The 15,757-nt window shown below is 44.4% G+C and overlaps 1 protein-coding gene across 1 annotated transcript; it reads left to right on the forward strand.

Moving 5' to 3' along the window:
- Window positions 1–2,593: 2,593 nt before the first annotated feature.
- UBE2G2 (ubiquitin-conjugating enzyme E2G 2) lies at window positions 2,594–15,474 on the forward strand. The gene is made up of 5 exons (XM_005878930.2): window positions 2,594–2,691; window positions 2,784–2,829; window positions 11,199–11,317; window positions 11,976–12,116; window positions 14,443–15,474. The coding sequence occupies exons 1-5, from the start codon at window positions 2,631–2,633 to the stop codon at window positions 14,553–14,555; spliced, it is 480 nt and encodes a 159-aa protein (XP_005878992.1). The 5' UTR covers window positions 2,594–2,630; the 3' UTR covers window positions 14,556–15,474.
- Window positions 15,475–15,757: the final 283 nt, after the last annotated feature.

The following is a 15,757-nucleotide window of genomic DNA, read 5'->3' on the forward strand; positions in this document are numbered from 1 at the left end:
TGTTATGTAAAATTATTTATTTATCTAAGATGCACCTACACTGAATTTATCTGAAAAATAAAAAAGTCGATATTAAGAAAAAAATTGTAAATGGAAGATTATAAGAGAGGGTTTTGCGTGCCAGCAAAAGTTACTGGCGTGCCATGTTTGGCACGCGTGCCAGGGGTTGCTCACCCCTGGCGTAGAAGCTCCCTGAACCTCATGCTATTGGGATTCTATGGAGTCCTCTCATAGGCATGATGGATCACTACCTCCATCTCCCTCGGCGGGGGGCGTGGGGGGGGGGCTAAAAGTTCCAAGCTTATATCTAGTCACATTTCTGTCTTTCTGGGAACCAGCCCTCATCCAGGAGCCACCCAGGAGCCCACCCACAGTCACCTCATTAGAACAAAAGACTCCTGTCACCCAGGGAGTTCAAGGGATTTAGGAGCCTTGTGTCAGGGACAAGGAGTTGGGCAGGACAGGAGCAGAGCCCAAATAGAACCAAAGATACTCCTGATTTTCTTATCACTTAAGAATTTCCAAGGGTTTCAGGAGCACTGTGCCAAGAGCTGGGAACAGAGACCAGCATATATTTTTTATTATCTCACATGTCCCTTCTCTCCTTTTTCATATATATTTTGTTTTTTTTGTACATAGTGTGAAATGGAGGGAAAGTTTTATTTTTAATAATTTTTAATTGATTTTTAGAGAGGAAGGGAGAGAGAGAGAGAGAGAGAGAGAGAAAGAAAAACATTGATGTGAGAGTGAAACATCTATCAGCTGCACTCCCCCATATGGGGGACGGAGCCCACAAGCCAGGCATATGCCCTGACTGGGAATGGAACTGACAACCTTTTGGTGCATGAGACAACACCCAGCCAATTGAGCCACACAGGTCAGGGTGAAAAGTGCTATTTTTTTGTCTAAAGATTAGCATCATTTGTGGGAAAGCCTGTCCGTTCCCTTTGTTCTGTAGTACTTCCTTCAGAGTGAATTGAGGGTCTGTATTTCCATGGGTCTGTTTCTGGTTGTGCTCTGTCCTATTCCATTGATTTATGGAACTCTGTGCCAGCAGAGTAGGGGCACGTGCAGAAAGCAACCAATGGATGTGTCTCTCTCCCATTGATGTCTCCCCCTCTCCCCTCTCCGGTGATCAATGATTCTCTCATCATTGATGTTTCTATCTCTCTCCCTCTCCCTCTCCCTCTCCTGCTCCTTCCCTCCCTCCTGCTCCCTCCCTCCTCTCCTCCCCCTCCTCCTCTGTCTAAAAATCAATGAAAAAATCTCGGGTGAGGATTAACAACAATGAAATTATTTTTACATGTTTCCCGTTATAATTGGTATCATTTTTATTACTTCCCTTTTCTAACTTGCTAATATATAGAAATGCAACTCAGTTATATATATATCAAACTATTCAGCAGTATTGGCAAATGTACTTTTTTAAATAATTTTTCTTTAAGTTCCTTTGGACTTTCTATGTATATTGGCACAGCATCTATGACTAATGACAAATTATTTTTTCTTTTCCAGTCCTTAGGCCTGTTTATTTAGCAGGGATTTGTTAATTTTATGTCTCTTTAAAAACCAATGTTTGGCCAGGCAGGCGTGGCTCAGTGGTTGAGTGTCAACCAAGGAACCAGAAGGTCACAGTTCAATTCCTGGTCAGGGCACATTCCCGGGTTGTGGGCTCTATCCCTGGTTTGGGATGTGTAAGAGGCAGCCGATCAATGATTTTCTCTCATCATTGATATTTCTCTCTCTCTCACTCTCCTTCCTCTCTGTAATCAATAAAAATAGATTTTGAAAAAAACAAACAACGTTCACGTTTATAGATCTTCTGTTTGCATGTTTCTTACTATTTTAGTGATTTCCTCAGCCCAAATGGGGCATGCATTTTGGCCTACTTCCTTACTCCTGTTTGCCATCCTTATTGCCCATGAGTTTTCATCTTCTTATATTTCCGGATTTGTTCACTGGGAGTATCTCATAAAAACTAGGAGGCCAGGAGTTAAAATGACATTTCTTAGTGGCAGCTTCTAAGTCCCAGAGCTGGGCCTCACCGTTTTCAACAACTACATAATAATCTTAAATTGCTGAGCAGTGCTGCTGCTGACTTATTTCTTAGTATTTCTGCTGTCAGTGCTGAAGTCTGATACTCTGTGGAATATTACATTTCTGGGGCTCATAGATTGTGCAGTGATGTTAGAGGCTGGCAGCTGGTCTGTGCAGTGCTCGATGTACTTAGTTCAGAGTCAAGCTTTTGAAGCCTCAGTTCTCCTCACATCTCTAGTTTGTCAAAAGTTGGCAAATAATATACTGTGTTTTTCAGTTGGAAAATAGTATACTGTGTTTGATTTATGAGCTTTAATCAAAATAACCAGCAGGAGTATTTTGGAAAGACAGTTAACTCTTTTTGTTTGTTTCTTCATCTGTAGAATGAAAGGGTTTTTAGTTCTAAAATTCTGCTTTTTTGCTTGGAATAAAGAATTATTCACATAGTCTTAATCAGAAATGTAACTGGAGCAGTCATTCACTTTGTACAAAGAATTTTGATCTGCTAATATGTATACTATATAATTTATAGTTTGTGTAGTTTTTACAGTTGTTTTGTTAAAATGCCAACGTAATATTCATTCTGTTTCATTATGGTGTTACTTTTTAATTTTATAGAATTAACACTGAATCCTCCGGAAGGAATTGTGGCAGGTGAGACACTAAAGGTAACCTTTTTCTAATTTACTTTTAATAGCCAAAGCTGCCTTCAAAGTTACAATGTGGCTATTTTTCTTTTTCTGCAGGCCCCATGAATGAAGAGAATTTTTTTGAATGGGAGGCATTGATCATGTAAGTTAATCCTATGTGTTGTTAGTCTTTAAGACTTTACTGGAAATTAGACCTGCGCATCATGTTTGGCAGTGCAACTGTACTAAGAAGTGTTGATCAGAAAAAAGGGTGTGTCTGAAATTTAGCTCTTCTCTAGTCTGATAATCTGAAGGTGGAAAACACAAACATTTATCCATAAGAAATGAAAGTGTTTCCTTAGCACCACCAGTAAAAGGTTTAAGTAAGCATTATATATTTGTAGAGTTTAAAATAAATGTTGAATGGTCTGTGTTGTGCTGAATTAGTTTCAAACAGCATGGGTGGCTTTGGCTTCAAGGACTTCTGAGAGCCAAGGCTTTGAGGTTGAAAAGGCTCCTTCGTGTGGGGGTGGCCACCCCACCTGCGCACCAGGACTGGTCTTGCCCTCTGCCTCTCCTGTGTGCCTTGTCTGGCCTTCCATCATCCCTGACCGGGAGACATGCTCAGTTCTTCTGAGATGACCAGTGCGGTTCCTACCCAGTCTAGAAAGACTGTAACTGTGTTTCATGTACAGTGATGTTGCTTAAAGAGCAACAAATAGACCTCTGACTCTAGAGTCTTCTATGGCTCTATGACCCAGGCTCTTTGTTTGCCTTCTTTATACCATAGATGTACAATTTTTTGGCTATTCTTAGACTTAGTGTATTTCAAGAAAATGTGGTCAGGTAACATTTAGGTAGTTGAGATTTAAAATCAGTCCTCAGTTTTCTCATGAGATGAGGTCTTCAACTAGCTAGAAAGTTTTCCCGTTGGATGCAGTGCCCTAATGGGAAGGGACTGGGAGAAGCTTGAAGCTGCTGCATCAAGAGTGAACTCTGATTTCCGGATGTAATTTTAAATGTAATCAGACTTTCTAAAATTTCCTGGCATTTGTATGACATTAGTTCCTAATATTTACATGTTAGTTTGAGAAACAAGTTGCTGCTGTCATCTATGAGGTTAGATTAATACTAATATGTGAAAATTGATGTGAAGATAAGTTTTTTTATAAGCAAAAATGAGTAAATACTATCCAGAGACAGTACAGCATGCTAATGTTTCCTGATCATTTGTAATATCTTCATTGCTTGGGTCCATGATACCCATAGTTTTCCTGTGTTCAGTGTTTCTGGCATGAGCATGTCTTTGCAGCGTGTATTTGTAACTGCATTGTGTCTTTCACCCCACAGCATGGCCTCCGGGACAGCAATGACCTACATTCAATGGAATACTGTACTCATGTTAGCGTAGCTGTTTGTATTTTTAAAGAAACAAGATACCACACTGTAGGAACTTGTTCTGTAACCTGCATTTCTCATTTACTGTATCATGTGCACTCCTTTGTGTTAACAACGACACATACACCAGGCAGCAGGCCTGGTTGTAGGGACAGAATTTTGGAAGTCCCTCTGAGTGCAGAGGTCTGTGGGCACCTGGTAGGCCTTTTGTCTCTGGGAGGTAGTGACTGTGCACAGCCCAGGAAACTATTTAGAAGCCCTTAAAGGGACACATGAGCCTCTCACTATGGTTTTTCAATAGTGTTTATTGTTTAAAATCTGTTAGGGTAACTATTACTAATTTTAGATAAACAGTATAAAATTAAATCAATATTATGAAAACCTGTCTTAAAAAGTAATTAGAACTGTTTTTTAGGTAGAGCACTTCTGTGTTTGAATAAAGCTTTTGCTTTAATGTGGAATTCCCCTGCTTCAGGATCTTGTGAGTTTGTGGGTTTTGGTCCTGTTCCAGATCCTTTCACAAACAAGAGGCCGTTCACCAGTGTGCTTAAAACATCTATTAAGGAATTAACTGTCCTCCCATTGATTCGGCTCACCCTCCTGTCTTGGCAGACAGCTGGCTGAGTTTCTCTACTTAGTGATAGGTTTTCTTTCTTTCTTTTTATTCTTTGACTGTTTCTAGAGTTTCTCCTGTACCCTAGTGTTTGTAAAAGTCATGCTTGTCTCATTTTCCAGTTTGCAGCTTACCTTCAGAGCCTCCATCCCAAATGTGCCGGGAAGAAAACATCTTTTCACATGTCCCAGACACACAAACACTGAGAGCCTGTTATTAGGGTACTTGTTCACAGACACAGGCATGTAGGGGTAACCCTGAACCTCCATCCTGAAAGAACAAGACTGGGGGACTGGGGTGGGAGCACAATAAATTAATGGACAAAGAAGAACTAAATAATAAGATCACTGCTGCCTGTTGTCCAGTCAGTAGGGGAAAATGACTCTGGTGACCCTCTGCGGAGCTTACGTTAGAGTTGAAGCCTGTTTTCAGTAAGAAGGGCAGGGGCTTCCTATCAGACAGAGGGAGGTGGGCCAGCAGGGCATATGGCTGCCGTGGCCTTATGGTCTTGGGCCAGTCACTCTGCTTCTCTTACCTTCACTTATCTGGATCAAAACAAAGAAGTTCAGCACCCTTTTCTTTCTTTATTTAATGTTTTTTATTGATTTTTTTTTTTTGAGAGAGGAGGGAGATCTATTGGTTGCCTCCCGTATGCACCCCAACCCGCAACCTAGATATGTGCCCTGACCGGGGATCAAACCCACAGCCTTTTGGTATATGGGACGACGCGCCAACCAGCTGAGCCACTTGGCCAGGACTTTAGCATCCATGAACTAGTGGCTTCATGTTCCAGGGTCTGGCTGTGTGACCTCTTTGGCCCCTGGCTGTGGGTTTGGGGAGCTATCTGAGGTCCTTAACTGTGGAGGTTGGACATGCTCTTTCTTTGGAGCCCTGTAGTATGGGGAACAGGACATCTGTTATATCCTCAATGGCTGGAAAAAACATGAAGTTCCTAGGAATTTTGCCACCTTGTTTCTGTCCTTCCCCAGCATTCTTGAAGTAGTTGGCAGTGGTGACCTCCCTGCCTGGTCCATGGCCTAGCTGCTGTCCCCTCTCTAGACCAGGGGGATCTGTCGGTTGTGATAAAATGACAAGGACTTCCTCTTCCAGAATGGTTGGGGACCCTTTGCTGACTCTACCCCATGTTACTGTGGCACATTTGGGTCCAAGCTGGGTTACCACCGTGGGTGCAAGGATCCCCAGGCTGTTGCTTCTCCTTAGGACTGGGCTTGACTTACATTAGGTGTGAACATCATGGTCACAGTAGCCACCCTTACATTAGGCTTTCTTGTTGACAGAAAAGTATCATAGAGTTCTCATGGGTGTTGTGCTACTAAAACAGACCTGAGACATTAAGGTAGATGCTTATAATTTGTATTGTATTCTCTGACCAAACAGTCCCAACCTCAAGAATTTCTTCAATAGAAGTGCTATTGTGATGATGATCTCAGTATGAGCCCTGGCCAGCTTGGCTTAGTGGTTAGAGTGTTGGCCTGTGCACCAGGAGGACACAATTTCAATTCCCAGTCAAGGGCATGTACCTGGGTTGCAGTAATATGTACATGTCATTGTCCAGTGTAATTTACAGATCATCCATACAGTGGAATGCCATGTGGCTCTGGAGGGGCTCAGGCAGAATCCACATACTGCCCTAGAGATGTGTCCACAGTGGCTATGGAGAGGAAGAAGCAAATTATGGAACAACAGGTCTAGACCAGTGTCAACTGGGGTTGATCCCCCCCGCCACCACCACCACCATGGGACATTTGGCAATGTCTGGAGACATTTTTGGTTGTCACAACTGAGGGGTAGGGGGAGCTCCACTACTGGCATCTAGTGGGACACTGCTAGACACCCCACAGTGCACAGGATGGCCTCTAACACAGCACGGGGCTGTCTGGCCCAAGATGCAGCAGTGCTGAGGTCGAGAAACCCTGGTATGGCTTGAGGCGTTGCCCCAGTGTAAAATTTTTCACAGCTTTGTTGAGATGTAATTATATACCATAAGTTGTCCTGTATTAAGTGCATAGGTCAGAGTTTTTTAGTCATCATCGCAATCCAGTTTTAGAACATTTCCAAGAAGGTCTTCATGCCCATTTGCAGTCAGTTTCCATCCCCACCTCAGCTGCAGGCAGCTCTACTCTCTACCTTAATAGATTTGCCTTTTCTGGACTTTTCCTGCAAATGGAATCATAAAATACCTTGTCTTTTGTGTCTGGCTTCTGGCACTCAGTGTACTGCATAGATTGCATTCCTCTGTGTCACAGAGTGTCAGTGGTTCCTCCCTTTTTGTTGCTGAGTCGTGTGATGGGCCCCATCTGATGTGTCCGCTCATCAGCTGATGGACACTTGGGTGTCGCCATGTTTGGGCTAGAGTGCTGCTGTGAACTGTCTGTGTGGACATGCTTTTCTGTTTCTTTTGGTTGGATACGCAGGAGTGGAGTTGCTGGAGGATAGAATAAATCTGTGTTTAACAGTTTAAGAAACAGTCAAACTGTTTCCACAGTAGCTCACTCATCATTTTATATTCCTACCAGCCGCAGGTGAGGGTTTTCATTTCTCCACTCTCCCCGCACACACACTTGGTGTTGTCTGGTGTGAAGTGGGATCTTATTGTGGAATTTATCTGCTTTTCCTTGAGGACGACACGTGTTGACTGCGTTGTATTGCCGGTTCCCCTCATGGCCTGCTAGGCTCTTTTGGGACCCACCTGGAAGTGGAAGGTGTTATGAAGCCGTGTGCCTTTCTTTTTTATGCTTCAAGCGGTTATGTCTTTGGAGCGTAACCGTCCTTAGTAATCCAGTTCAAGTTTAAGTACTAATGAATGGGTTTACAATCTTTATTATTTAAACCCTTGTCACATGTATGAGACATTTCGTTCGTGCGCTGTGACAAAACTGAAAAAGGGAACAGCAAAAACAGCTTCTTCACCACCTGCCCCAGCTGGAGAGCCATGTGGGCTGTGGTGCTAGGACATGCCCAAGGGCAGGTAGCTCACACCACACACACCTAGCTGCACAGGTGATCGGTTGTTATGGATGGTGCAGAATTGGGGTGCCAGGACTCCAGGAGGAAGCAGCAGGCAGCTGTCCCTCAGGCAGAGCAGACACTATGAACAGTGGTCAGGGTTAGACCTCCATGTTGCTCTCAGTATTTGCTCCTCAGCATCTGACTCACTTGAGGTAGTCATCAGAGGAGCGATTTAGAACAATTTCCTTTATAGAGTGCATCGTGGGTATTTTGCTTTAATACTCATCTCAACAAATAAATAAGTACCTATCTCAGAGCTCTGAAATAATTTAGGCCATTATTTTAATTAATAAGATAAAAAATAATTTTCAGGCTTTGAAGAATGTATAGTTGCCTCAGATAAATAAAATGTTTTGTTTCCTTGGTTTTTCTTGTACATTTTTTCCCCTGAAGATTTTCAGATGAGGCATTTAGTGAAGAAGGGAGGCTATCACTTCTTTATTGCCTGGAGTATGGCACTAAAAGTTGTCCAAGAATAATACTAATTATGTCTCTCTGTCTTGCTTCAGGAATTTACTCGCTAGTGTTTTCCACAGTCAGCTGGCATGCCACTGCCCACATGGGCCCAGCTGTAGGCTTGTCCCAGGCACCAGGATCTCTGGAAGAGAAAGGATCCCTGGTTTTAAACCAGTAGCGAACCAGAACATTTGAAAATCACTTTGATATTTAAGATGTGGGAACACTTTAGGAAATGTTTGATCATGTTTCTGAGGCTGCAGACGATCCAGTGGATTTTTTATTTTAAAGAAAGCTCTATTATGAGAAACAAAGAACTGTTATCAGAGTATTGAGCAAGTACCACTTGGCTCATTCCAAAAACATTACCCAGACATTTTTTTCCTCTGCTAAATCAGAGGTGCCAGAAAGACTGAAGCACTGGCACGCATTCCTGACATAGTAACACTGTTGCTTTTAAAGATAATATCTCTGTTTGCCCAGCCTCTGAGTTAGCAGTTTGAACTGTTCTACTCTTAATTCTGGGACTGAACTGATTTAAGACCTTGACTAAGTCATTTCATCCTTCGATATCCCAGCTTTGCATAAGTGAAAGCAGCACTTCCTGACAGCTTTCATCAGAAGGACATAAGGAGTAAGGACAGAGTGGCACTTCTGTCTGCTTTGAGGTCTTCTGGAAAAGAGCCCTGGGCCGATGGCAAACCTCACGTGTGTGGTCTGTCCTGACCCTGTGTGCAGAAAGAAAGGCTTCCAGGGCACCATTCAGGAAGAGCACAGCTCCTGGTGGTGGTGGCCTGCAGTCCTGTCCCAGGCATCTGCCTTCCCCTGCAGCTTTGCTGGGCCACCTCTCTTCCAGGAGCCCACCCCATTCCTGCCTCTTCTTGTGGCTTTCCTGTCCTGGTTTCAGGCCAAGGCTCTGGGCGCTGTTATGCAGTGACACCCTCCAAAACAAAGTACCTATTCACTGTGGCTTCTCCCTAAAGTAGCAAGGACACAGTTTTCAGAATCAAGATTAGCCTCTTCAATTGAAAATATTTAGCTCCACTGAACACTTCTTGCGTTGTTCCTGTTTTGAGCATTTTATCACAGCCCAGCCTCCAGGCTTGTGACTCGGTCCTGGTGTCCACTATGGTGGTGTCATTGAAAGCCCTTAGTGTTGGCACCAAATGAAAATAAAGCTCTTTTCTCCCCTTCCTTCCTTCCTTCCTTCCTCCTTCCTTTCTTTCTTTAAATATGTTTTAAAATTGATTTTAGAGAAAGGAAGGGAGAGCGGGGAGAAAGAGAAACATCTGTGTGAGAGAGAAACATCAATCCCCCCCGCTCACACCCTGACCTGGGACTGAACCCTCAACCCAGGCATGTGCCCCAACCTGGAATTGAACTGTCGACCAGGACAATGCTCACTCAACTGAGCCACACCCGCCAGGGCTAAAGTTCTGTTCTTTTTGAATTTTTTGACTATTTCCTTTAATTGTAGAGATAAGTGTTGTTTCTAATATTTGCAAATCTACATACATTTTTAAAATTTCACTGAATAAAAATAATTTTATCAAGATTTAAAATAAATTTATACTTTTAAAAGACAATTTTTAAATGTATATAGATCGTTTTAGAATATTTTAATTTTTTTCCTGTGCTATATATCTTGTATTTATTTATTTTGAGAGGCAGCAGGTCTCCTGTGTTGAACTGCTTCTGCAGTGGCCAAGGCCTTTGTCCTTGTGATGGCACTCACTACGCTGTAGAATTAACATTCTGGGGTCATTGCTTGCAGTGGTTCTCAACCTTCCTAATGCCGCGACCCTTTAATACAGTTCCTCATGTTGTGGTGACCCTCAACCATAAAATTATTTTCGTTGCTACTTCATAACTGTAATTTTGCTACTGTTATGAATCGTAATGTAAATATCTGATATACAGGATGTATTTTCAGGGATCGAGACCCATAGATTGAGAACCACTGGCTTAGAGAAAGACAGGTGTTGCTAAAGAGACCTCTCGGTTCACAGGAATAGAGTGGAATTTCTTTTCTTATTGAGTTAATGGGTCATACCCAAAGTGGTTGCTGCTATTGTAGTGTTTAGTTGTTTAGCAATTCTGTTTTCTATAAAAATGTACATAGGAAAATGGTCTGAAATCTGTTAACGCTACTCTAATGCAAATTTTATAAATGACATTTGTATGGGGTGGAGGAGTTCTTCTCTTTTAAGTTTCAAGCTGGTGGCTTTCACTTCTCTCCTGCCGGCCATGGTATTGTATATTGATCAAGGGAGTGTTCATTTATATGCGTAGAGTTTTAAAGTGATAAGACTTCTGAAGTGGTTTAGTCTGTTTCTGCTACTTTCCACATGAGTTGGTAAACCCAGGCAGACAGGCATGCACGTGCCTGGTGACACTGAGTGCTTAGGTGACCGTGTAAGTGCAGGGTGTGGCCCCGAGCTTAGGCCTGCAGGTCAGGGCTTGCTTGCAACACTGCTGCACATGTGCATACCTGGCCTTCTGTACGAACCTGGCAGGGACCACACGTATGCTCTTTACCTGTTTCTGGAAGGTTAGAAAAACTACTTCTGAGGCTCATTTAAAAATTAAAAATAGCCTTTAGAAAACAACTCTCAACCCCTCATTTATTTACTACAATAGAATCTTGCTCTAACATGTGCCATAATTTATATCTTCCTCCTAAAATGTAGTTGTATCACATATACAGAAAAGCAAAGAGTCCTCAGGGTCTCGCAGTGCTGGCCTTAGTTGTTTTCTCTAATCCTGTGATGATAGAGGTTCTGTGGCCCCACTGTTACCTCTATTAGTGTAAAAACTACCTGTAACTTCGTCTTTGTGCTCGTACCTAAGATTTAAACCAGGTTGGAACGCAACAATGAGACAGGATTTTCCATTCAGAAAAAGAACCAATTCATCATTAGTATTTAGATAATCTTTTCATGTGTAATTAAGCAAAAATGTCTTGAACTCATTTCTAAAGCGTGGTAGACATTGAAAAAATTACCTTCAAGTTCTGTGTATTTTATGTCTTTCAGGGGCCCAGAAGACACTTGCTTTGAGTTTGGTGTTTTTCCTGCCATCCTGAGTTTCCCGCTTGATTACCCATTAAGTCCCCCAAAGATGAGATTTACCTGTGAGATGTTTCATCCCAACAGTGAGTACTTTTGGAAGTTGTTTTAGTGATTCCAGGAGGGGCCCAGAGTGACTCCATGAAAGGTAGTGTCAGTGAGTGACATAGACCACTGAAAACATTTTTTATGTTCTGAACTTCAGCAAATTAATCATGGTGGTATTGACATCGTGGTTTCAGTTTAGAAGGACAGTTTAACGTAGATAAAAGGGTAAATTACCAAGAGAAATCCGGTGCCTTTTAAAAAATATTTAAGTAATTTCAGTTGTCTTTGTCCTAGCCATGTGAACATTTCTCAGGGATTTAATAGTAGAATTATTGTGGACAATCCTGATTATATTTTGGTGAAATATTTGATTGCCAGATAACCTTTCATTTACTCCTTTTGGATATAATATTTTTAAAAAACAACCATATGACAGTGGAATTGTCCCATAATTACTAGAACTGGACAGACCAGCCTAGAGCCCCGTCGGGGTGAGCAGTGACCTGAGGGGTCCGTATAGGCCCACCAGGACCATGTGGATGGGAACGTTGTGGACGGGAGCTTGACACTTGGGGCCTCAGGTTGTGTTCCAGCTGTACAGACAGCCGTTCTCGGTGTCTGCACCTCCTGCTCCCTGCCTCTGTGGCTGGGTCACTGGCCCATTATCGCTCACCTGGTGTGTTCCGGCCCCTGCAGTCTATCCTGATGGGAGAGTCTGCATTTCCATCCTCCATGCTCCGGGCGACGACCCCATGGGCTACGAGAGCAGTGCCGAGAGGTGGAGCCCCGTGCAGAGCGTGGAGAAGATCCTCCTGTCGGTGGTGAGCATGCTGGCAGGTGAGGAAAGCCTTGGCCACTGTGGGCTCGCTGCTAGTAGAGGAAGCCAGATAGCTCAGTGGCTGTGCCTCCTCCCGCATTTCATCCTCGACTTCATAATCCAGCTTTATTGTTTTTAATGAGTTTATATATATACTTTTCTGCCTTTTCATTTCATGTTATTTGTATACACTGTTCCAAGCATAATCCCTTCTGTGTTTCTGACCCGAGTGCCTGGGCAATGGGGTGCTGTCTTTGGGGACAGGAATCCAGAGGGAGCATAATTTTGGAAGGGAACAGTTTGGGGTATGAGTGTCTACCCTCCGGAAGCCATTCATCTGAGGGTGGGTCGTGGAAGTGAGGATATGGGATCATCTGTGGATAAGACAGTCGGTGACGGGTAGGACAAAGGGGATAATGGAGAAAAGGGCACATAGAAGGGAAAGGTCCTCACAGGAGTGGGGGAAGTGGTCTGGAAAATTAGGAAATGGAGGCATGTCAGGAGGAGAAAGTTGACGGTGCTGTAGGAGGTCCCAGCTGGAGGCCAAACTGAGCGGCCACTAGGTTTGGGCCGTTGGAGGTCTTTAGCTGACTGCTTAGGATTCAGTGAAGTCCAGGAACCTGAAGTCAAGAATTTCAGTGTATGTGTTTTTTTGTTTGTTGTTGTTGTTTTAAAGAATAGTTTATTGATTTTTAGAGAAGAGATGAAAGAAGAAGAGGGAAAGAGAAATATCTATGTGAGAGTGCAGCATCAATCAGCTGCCCCCTGCACGCTCCTCACCAGGGATCCAGCCTGCAGCCTGGGCATGTGCCCTGACCAGGAATCGAACCAGTGACCTCTGGGTGCATGGGACGATGCCCAACCAACTGAGCCACACCAGCATGCGTGTTTTAAGCTGGAGACTCTCTCCATTCTCACATGAGCAAACAGAATCAGACAAAAGGTGTCTGAAGACGAGAGAGAGGCATTGACTTGGCTATCTTCAGATGTCAGCTATAAGTTCTATTATAAACATTTTTGCTCTAAATTATTTTCCTTTTTTGAAAGGTTTTAATGTAGTCTTTACACACTCCTCTTGGAATAGCAGTCCCCTGCTCCGAGCTGCTTTCCCAGCACCGTCACCGCGCTTCGTCTGGCCAGGCGGTCTCCTGTTCAGTTGTGTTGTCTGTCCCGGTGCTGCTCTAGGAGACTGTGGTCCTTGGGCCTCTGCAAGCCATTGGGGCACTGGAATTTCCTTGGGCAGAGGCTGTGGGCAGGGATTGGGGGCTGGCTCTGTCCATGCTTGGCTGTTCCTGCAGTCTGGCTCAAACAGGGGTCCCTTAAGTGCCACATTCTCTGAGAAGCCTGCGTACCCCCAGTCATCCTGCCTCCTGCTGTCCTATTCTTCCCTTTGTAGCACTTAGTTTGACATGAGGCATTTGTGGGTCCATGAGAGGGTGTCTCTCAGAGGACCCAGGTCACTGGGTCCCCTGCATAGCCAGTGTCCAGAATGAGGCCTCCCGCACAGGAGCTGGTGAGGAAGTGTTTGTTGAATAACGGAAGAAGGGAGGGAAACAGTGCTATTGGTTGGAGGGTCACAGACGCTGTGGCAGCTTAGGGAAGGAGGGCTAGAGGGCTAGAGTCCATGCTGAGCTCAGGACTGTACTCATTGTCCTGCTGGCCTCTAGGCAGCCTTCTCTATTCTGATCTGGTTGCTTCTCGGTTTCTACATGGTGGTGACTGCCTGTACCTCTGTCACTGCTGGTTCCCCTGTCCACTTCCCACCGGCCCCGCCTACCTCTCTGTATGTCTGCTGATTCTATTCTGGAGCCACTGCTGGCCCTGTGTGGCCAGCTCACGGACTAGTCTGGGGCCAGATGTCCACATGGGCTGAAAGACCATGTGGGGCCACATCTGCCTGGCCGTGTACTCTGGTAGTTGCTAGGGGAAGCTGCACTGAGAAGGGCTCTGAGAGAAGTGTCTGCACAGAGCAAGCCCTGGAGGAATAAGCTGGCGGGTGGGTGGTCTGTGACTCGCTCTCTGGGTGCTCCGCAGGTCATGTGCCAGTTGTCCTATGTGCTAAGCGAGGTAGATGACTTCTGTGGGCACATTTAGACGCTCAGAAGGTAGACGTCATGAGAGTGGATCTTGCCTTGAGATGTGTCTCTCCACTGACCTTACGCCTCTTCTCAGGCGAGGGGCTGTTGTTTGTTTGTTAAACAACAGGCTTCCTCCCCCAGCATTTCAGTCGTCAGCATCTCTTACTTATTTTTGGGGCGCATGTTGGGGGTGGAATGAAGATTTTGTCAATTCAGACCTTACTTTAGGAGCCCCTTTCATGTGGACAACGTCTGCCTTCTCTTCCAGAGCCCAACGACGAAAGTGGAGCTAACGTGGATGCTTCCAAAATGTGGCGGGATGACCGAGAGCAGTTTTACAAGATCGCCAAGCAGATCGTGCAGAAGTCTCTGGGGCTCTAAGGCCTTGCCCGTGTGTGTGCACACGCACCACCAGGCAGTCTCCAGTGTTTCTCTTCCAGGACACTGAGCGACAGTGACACTCTGTGCTGGTACCAAAAAAGGAAAGCTTGTAGAACTGCAGCTCTGGTCTTCTTTTCCACCCCTCCCACCCCAAACGGGCTTCTCTTCTGAAATTACAATTCATATAGGATAATGACAGTTGGATGCAGCTTTAGAGTGTTCCAGCAAGGTGGTTCAGGTAGATTGTCAAAGCTGTCACCACTACCTCTCCTAGCTGAAGCGCCTGCGAACCCTAGTAGCTTCCCTTCCCTCCTGAGTGCTGAGGGGGTCTGTGCTGGCCTCAGGACTGGAGCCAAGGCAAAGGGCAGGGCTGGGCGTCTGTGGTCCCTCTGGCTCCTGTGTGCCCCATGAGCAGTGCGCAGCTGTTTCAATGTGTTGTATTTTACAAGCAGGTGTTTTTGTTACCTAGTTACATCTTCTTCATTTGTTGTGAATTCAAACTATCACACTTAGTAATACTTTGAGGAAATAAATACTTTTTAAAATGTGGATGACTGAACATTGGGGCACATGGAGAAGCTCACTGCTACCACACAGACCATTGATCTTTTCTGATCACATTTATCAAAGATGACAGTCATGTCTCAGTTACTAATACAGGAAAATATGAGGCTGAAAGTTTTAGTCACAGTTTCTTCTGGATCTATAGGAGTTTATCTTTTCCAGTCTCAAAACCAGGGAGTTCTAGGCTTTTGCACATTGTGATTGCAGCAGGAACTTTGACTTATTGGGACAAAATTATTCTTTGCAACTTGGAAGGGATCTTTTGTTAGCGCAGAGCAGAGGCGTGCCTTATCTCCAAACTTGACCTGCGCTCACTTGTGGAAGTGTGGCACGCGGGGTCCTGGGCCCCAGTGGACATAAATCACTTACTTGTGGATTACAGTCAGTCTTCTCCAGTATGGGCGGCTCAGCAGCACGATGCTGGGGGCCATTATGAGCAATAACAGATCTGTTGCTTGCAGAATCACACATTCAGCCTGTTTCAAACAGGTTACATTTAAATAGGTATTTCTATTTTTAAAATAAGGGACGGCCTTCAAGACATAGAATAGATCTTACTTTACTTTGTCCCTTCCTCCCCTTTCATGATAACAAATACTGGCTAAAGGGGCTCCATATTGGGCTTCATTGGAAACCAG

Source organism: Myotis brandtii, unplaced genomic scaffold (genome assembly GCF_000412655.1).
Source record: "Myotis brandtii unplaced genomic scaffold, ASM41265v1 scaffold577, whole genome shotgun sequence".
Classification (NCBI taxonomy): domain Eukaryota; kingdom Metazoa; phylum Chordata; class Mammalia; order Chiroptera; family Vespertilionidae; genus Myotis; species Myotis brandtii.